Below are 6,980 nucleotides of genomic sequence, written 5' to 3' on the forward strand. Positions count from 1 at the left end.
CAGCACAGCACAAGGAGCTGAACCTGTCCCAGCAGCATYTCTGTCTGCATGGTCCCCAGGCCTGAGAACAGAGCTCAGCCACCCCAAGGCTTCAGACTCACCACTTCCCACAGCAGGGAAACCCTCTGGAACACTCCCTGGCCATCCCAATTCCAGGCACAAATACATCCATGAGAACCACGCTTTCCCAACCAGCCTGCACTCTGGGGAGGGTAGAAGATAAGGCAGCCACAACTAGCTAAAAACTCTCCTAAAAGCCTCCAATCCGTCTGCCTCCCTCACAATCAGCATTACCTGGCCAGACAGAGATCCCAGCAGCACAGAGCCCACAGCTGGTCCATGGCAGTGGGAGGAGGCCCAGCAGGCACCAGGAGTCCTGCACCAGTCTGTTCCTCAGGCAGGGAGGACATGGCTCAGGCTGCTGGCACAGGGACAGGACTGAGGAGCTCAGGGACAAGACCAGGAGCACGGGGACAGGACCAGGAGCCCAGCATCCTCCCTGGATGTAAAGGCCAAGTGGACATAAAAGCAGCTGTGGGAAGTGCAGCTGACAACGCAAATTTGGCTGGATCTGTAACTGCACCTTCAGTTTGTCGGGCTTGAGTGAAATCCCTGCTGTCCTGAAGGAATTGTCCAGAGAGGAGAGAGGGAGAGGAGACTGGCACATCCTCAGGAATAAACCCTCCCCAGAATTAACAGACACCACATGCTCAGAGCTGGCAGCAACTCTCACTTCCCTGACTGACCTAAGAACCACAGAGCACCAAGAAATCCAGCAGGGCACTCCCTGGCTAAAAACAGCCCCAGCTAATTACCAAACCTCGTTAAGACAGACACCCAGCAGCAGCCTGACCTCTGCTTTGGTTACAAAGGGATGATCAGTATTGACTGGTTCAAGAGCAGCAGCAAATCCTTCAGAACACCTCACTGTGGGCAGTGCTCGGCTGTTGGACTCACAGAGCCTCCTCCGTGCCCTGCCCTGGGCTTCCTTTATTTCCATTTAATGCCATGGGCTGTTGGAGAGCTCAGCCTTTCCCAACACTGCAATAAACACACATCAGTCTCCTTCAAATTTAATAAATTGAGACCCTAAAAGCTTTGCATGGTCTGCTCTTCCCATTCAGTGAATAGAACACAATACCAAAGCGATGAATTATTGAGGGGAAACACGAGCCAGGGTTTTCACAAACGCTCGGCTCCAATGGCAATTTATTACAAATTAATTGTGTGCTGCAGCTCCTGCTGCTTCCTGAGAGCTGGGAAAGGCCAGGCTACACCAGGAAACTTGGGAGATAAAACACTACAGTCCCAGCACAGAAAATTCTGGAATGGTTTGGGAGGGAAGGGAGCTCAAAGCTCATCCCCTTCCAACCCCGACACCTTCCACTGTCCCAGGCTGCTCCAAGCCCTGTCCAGCCTGGCCTTGGACACTGCCAGGGATCCAGGGGCAGCCACAGCTTCTCTGGGCACCCTGTGCCAGGGCCTCCCCACCCTCCCAGTAAATCCATCAACAAAGTGGGGGTAGAACTGGGGAGGAGGAGGAGAGATGGACAACTGACAGAAAAACAGGAGAAAACCTGGCTTTGGGAGTTTTACTCSTGGAACAGCACAGTTTGTATGGGAATTCTGGTTCTTTCCCATCCYTGCAGCACACTCCTTGTGCAGGGCTGGCAGCAGGGGCACAGTGAGCAGGGCTGAAATCCCAGAGAAGCATCTCTGAGCAGAGCTGTCTCTCATGCAAGACTGGCAATTCCCATTTGCACACCCAGAACTCCAACTGCTCAGCAGGGAGCTTCCCAGATACCTCACACCCYGCCCAGAACAACACTCCTGGCCCAAAATGACTCTCTGAGAAGGATCCCAGACTGGAAGAACAACACCTTTCCTGCAGCAAAGGAGTCCAAATGCCCACCAGCCAGAAAAACATTTCCCATTTCACCGACATTTCACTGGCAAGAAGCCCCTGGGAGCCATGTGGGGATTGGCACTGGTCAGTTTGAAGATCATCCTGACTCCAGGCAGGCAGTTGAGAACCTGGTTTCATGTGATCCCAGATAAAAACCATCAGAACACCTTGATCCTCCAAATAGTTGGAGTCATTATTAGTAAATTCATCAATAAATTTCTCTTCTAGGGGAAGGTGTGCCTGCCCCTGGGAGGGTGTGGAACAAGATTAATGTCCCTTCCAGCCCAACCAGTTCCATATTCCACACTCAGTGCCCAGTGTGTGGAAATGTCACAGCCAGCAGCACAAACACCTCCATCAGAGTAACAACCCCCCAAAAATCACAAAAAACACAGCTGAAAGCAGACACCAAACACAYCAAAACACAGGTGAGAGCAGGGTGAGAGCAAACACTAAACCGGAAGGGATTTCCCATCAAATTCTTTTTTAAGGAAGGGAATTCCCTGATAAACAACAAAACATGGAAGCACCACTGCTACTGTTGAACCACMTTTTCCAACTCTCAATAAATGCCCTCAACCTTTCCCCATTTYYYCCACCCAACACAGAGCAGTAACTCCCAGAAAACCAAACCCAGATGGTTTTCCCCAAGCAGCTCCTCAGCTCAGCTGAGGTGTTAAACTGTTCCCATCCTCAGTCTCAGCACAGTGGGAAGCTCACCCACCTCCATTTTTGATGGCTCTGATCCCCCGATGGAAATCTTCGAAGCTGATGACTCCCAAGCCACTGGGATCCAGGTATTTTGTTAGGTCCTTGACCTGCAACCAAAAAAAGCAGAGTTACCCATGGAATCCTTGCAGGAGACAGCATCTTCCACCTTCCRACACCTCATAACCAACTTTTTCCTCTTTATAAGAAAGATTTGAGCTCATGACTATGAGTCCCTTAAACTGACCCCAAATTGKTGCTGTTCTCCTTGAAGGGAACACAAACAATCAGCACAAAAGGGTTAATTAGTGCCTGGGTGATGCTCAGCCCTGAAGCATCATTTTGAGTGGTGACTCTGGTAATGTGGGCCTGCTCTGCCAGGGATTTGTTTATTTTTATGGGTTTTAAAGAGGTCCTGGCTTAATTGGGAAACTCAGGAATAGGCTGCCCGCTAGGAGGGCCCAATTAAGGGATTCAGTGATAATGAACTTGTCCACGTTACAAATTGAGGCCACAGAACTGAAACGTTTTCCCAATTAGACAATGCCTGAGGGGRAGGATTGGGATGGGGCTTGTGGAGCAGGAACACACCTGGAACAAGGGGCACTCAGACCTGCTGAGGGTGATCTGGGATCTTCAAAAAGAACAGGCAAAGGGCAARCCACTGGGTCCAAAATATCCCAAAAAGGCACATTTGGTTTTTTGTTTTCAGGCTGCCATGAGCAGAAAACCSTTTAYASCAGATGCTCCTCAAACTCAACCAGACATTTAYCCCTCATTTAAGAGCTTTTGAGGCATTTTTGTCTATTTTTGAGCCCCATCCTTCAGCTGRGGAGCAATCCCAGGAGGAAGCTGGCGAGGTGAGAGAGGAATTGCACAATGAGCTCCATAGCCCAGAGCTGCCCAAAGCGCAGCCCTCACCCTGCCACACACATCCTCCTCCTCCTCCTCCTCCTGATGCACAGGAGGGCATCTCCAGGGCTGCATTTGGCAGCTCTCATGTGCACAAAGGAACCCTTTGGGGTTTAGGTTTGTCGGTGGGGAAGGAGCTGGTGAATCACCAAACCTCTCCTCGCAGGGAAGGAGTCCTGACAGCTGAAAGGAGATTCAATAATCCCCAGCCCAGGCGTGGAGCTCAGCACTGCTCCGCTCACTCTGCAGCAGCATGGGGGGATGACTGGAGTTGTTCTTGGTTTTYTGAAAGCCAGCAATGTGTTTTACAGCAGAATCACACTGCAGCACACTCAGAGCTGTTCACCAACGTGTCCATGGGCTTTGGGCATCCCACAGCCCTACAAGAGCAGCAAAAATTGCACTGGGATGGAGGAACCCATGGGGCTGAGACCGTAAATCCACAGAATCACAGAATGTCCTGAGTGGGAAGGGACCCACAAGGATCACCCAGTTCAACCCCTGGCCCTGCACAGACCCCCCAACAATCCCACCCTGTGCATCCCTGGAAGCGCTGTCCAAACGCTCCTGGAGCTGTGGCAGCCTCGGGGCCGGGACCATTCCCTGGGGAGCCTGGGCAGTGCCAGCACCCTCTGGGGACAGAAGAACCTTTCCCTGATCTCCAGCCTGRCCCTGCCCWGGYCCWGCTCSAGYTGTTCCCTGGGTCCTGTCCCTGAACTCCAGGCTGTGCCTCTGTGGGGCTGCCACGAGAGGAAACCCAAACCCCCACGGCACAGCCCTGCCCACCTGCCAGCTGACTCCAGTGGGACATCAGGAAGGATTTTTTCCMAGAAAGRGTGGTCAGGCACTGCAAGGGGCTGCCCAGGAAGGTGCTGGAGTCCCCATCCSTGGGGATGTCCCTCASTGGGAGGTGCCACTCAATGCTCTGGGCTGGTGACAAGGTGGGGATGGGTCCCAGGTTGGACTCGATGACCCCAGAACTCTTTTCCRAGCTAACCCGAGATCCTGGGAATGGCAGAAGATGACACAAGMACCTTCTCCAGTTTTCTGGAGCAGTTTTTTCAGCAGACAGACCTCCTGAACTCACATGGCACTCASCACCTTGGGTGACTCAGGTTTCTTGTATGTCAAACAAAGGGATTTTTGACAAATGAAAATAACTCGTAGGAATGTGTCGGTTCCAGTGAACGCATCTGCATCTGCAGGGAGCTCAAAAGCTGTCACTTAATTTGTTATCTGTGTACAGAGATAACAGAAAGGCAAGTGCCATGTCATCAGTCTCGATAAGCCCGGAAGGGACTGGCCTGACATACTCTAAATTACAGTTTCTGTCCTTTTCAGCTTCTCAGAGGGCTTCACACCCTYGTGCCAATCCCAGTAAGGCACCTCACCCACCCCAGTGCTCGGGCAGGAGAGACAGGGCAGCCAGGGAAGTGCTTGCTTTATGCAAAACAGCCACTTATGCTTTTAGATTGGGCTGTGGGCAGRGGGAAACGAGGGAGAAAGGTCCTGCAAACTTTCCAGCCTGGACATTATGGATGCAAACAGCAGGAGCCACATAGTGAAGAGGCTGGAGGCCCTGGCAGTGCCAGTGATGATCCAAACGTGCCTTAAAACTGCTGTGAACAGCTGAGAGCTCAGAGTGGGAGTGGCTGCTGACAAGCAGAAGCACCCACTACAYAGAAAACACAAATATTTGTGTGCCCACCCTGTCCCCACAACCCCTGGACTCCTTTTCTCACCCAACAATGCTCAGTGATGGAGCTGGAGCCCCCCTGCTCCGGAGCCAGGCTGGGAGAGCTGGGGGTGCTCACCTGGAGAGGAGAAGGCTCCAGGAGAGCTGGAGAGGGACTGGAGACAAGGGACGGAGGGACAGGACACAGGGAATGGCTTTACACTGCCAGAGGGCAGGGATGGATGGGATATTGGGAAGGAATTGTTCTCTGGGAGGGTGGGGAGGCCCTGGCGTGCCCAGAGGGTGCCCAGAGAAGCTGTGGCTGCCCCTGGATCCCTGGCAGTGCCCAAGGCCAGGCTGGACATTGGGGCTTGGAGCACCCTGGGATAGTTTTCTCCATTTCTTCATTTTGATGAGCAGGCTGAATCCAGAACCTCATCAGAGCAGCTGGGAAAATCACCATCACTGTGGCTCAAACTGCTTTTAATTCATCCAGAAAATGGAAGCAGTTCTCACATCACAGATTTGAGGGTTGAGCTGAAACCTGGGGCAGCAGCAGCTCCCACTCCACTCCCACTGACACACCACCAAGCTCAATCACGAGACAGAAGCTCCAGCCCTGCTTTTGGCCAGCAAAAAAACACATCAAATAAAGGTTTTGCTTCCTGTGTGTGTTTGTGGCTGGTTCCAAACCCTCCTCGGAGCCTGAGCAGCTGGAACCCAGAGCATTAAGGAGTGAAAGAGGATGATGYAGTTTAAGTGGCTGATTTAAATCCTGGTGGAAAGTGAGAGGTTTAAGSGCTTGAAGGCAGCCAGGCTGGCTGGAGCTGAGCACAGCTGGGGCTGGGATGTGCCAGCGGGCTCTGGGCACCCCAGTGCCAGGGGCAAGGCACAGAGCAGGGGATTTCTCCTGGAAAACAAGGAGCAGATGGGGAGGAGTGGGGGGGATCACCTGGAACCTCAACAACACAAGCAGAATCCTTGCAGCATCCCCGCACCTCCTGCACCCCAGATCTCTGCACACTCGAGGGCCTCCCACCTTCCAAACCCAACACAGCCCCTGCCCAGGAGGGTGCCCCACTGATGCCAGGGAGGCTCCTCACAGCACAGGAGGAGCTTCCTCACTTTCCTGCAGAGAAATCAGCTCAGCAGTGACAACTCCAAATTGCCATTCACACACAAAGGCTTGGCAGCCCTGCGGTGGAAGTTCCCCAGGGAGGTGAAGGATTCCCCCACTGTGAATTCCCTGCTCAGCAGGTTGGAGGAAAAGGAAAAGGAAGCYCTAGGCCTCTCCTCTTTATCCCTGTGGATGCTCTAGCACACAGCAGATGAATTCAGCAGGACAAAATCTGCACTGTGCTTGTTTTAGGCATGATCCCTGAAGGAATTCAGGGCTGTGCTGGGCAGCCAACACCCCCTGYAACCCCTGAGCCTGCCAGCAGCTTTCCCTTGTATTCTGGCAGAGATCAGGGCTGGACCAGCTTCCAAAAAGACATTCTTTGGAGGGCTGAAGGAAGATGGGAGATTTCCAGTGGCCACAGCAGCCAGGCACCCCCCAAGAAGAGCTCAAATCATCACATCATGTGGTGTCTCACAGGGATGGTGCTTCCCAGAGAATAAAAACTCTCAGTGCTGCTTTAATCCACAGACTCTGGAAGCAAATCCAAAGGAGCAAAGAGGAGGGATGAATATTGACACATTCCTGAGAAAAATCCCCAAATATCTGAGCAAATGGGCTGCAGCTCCTAGCAGGAACTCCTGCACCTGCAGCCTCACATG

At 52.7% G+C, this 6,980-nt stretch overlaps 1 protein-coding gene across 1 annotated transcript in view; it reads right to left on the minus strand.

Moving 5' to 3' along the window:
• Window positions 1-2,630: 2,630 nt before the first annotated feature.
• Window positions 2,631-6,980, minus strand: part of LOC130587100 (protein TsetseEP-like) — a gene marked incomplete at its 3' end in the record, with an annotated part of 19,938 nt that continues 15,588 nt past the window's right edge. The window contains exon 2 of the mRNA XM_057388055.1: window positions 2,631-2,724. Coding sequence (XP_057244038.1) covers window positions 2,631-2,724 — 94 coding nt within the window. The remainder of the gene's footprint in view (window positions 2,725-6,980) is intronic.

The sequence above is a fragment of the Malurus melanocephalus genome, unplaced genomic scaffold (genome assembly GCF_030028575.1).
Source record: "Malurus melanocephalus ecotype Western Australia unplaced genomic scaffold, MMel_1.1 scaffold_1525, whole genome shotgun sequence".
Classification (NCBI taxonomy): Eukaryota; Metazoa; Chordata; class Aves; order Passeriformes; family Maluridae; genus Malurus; species Malurus melanocephalus.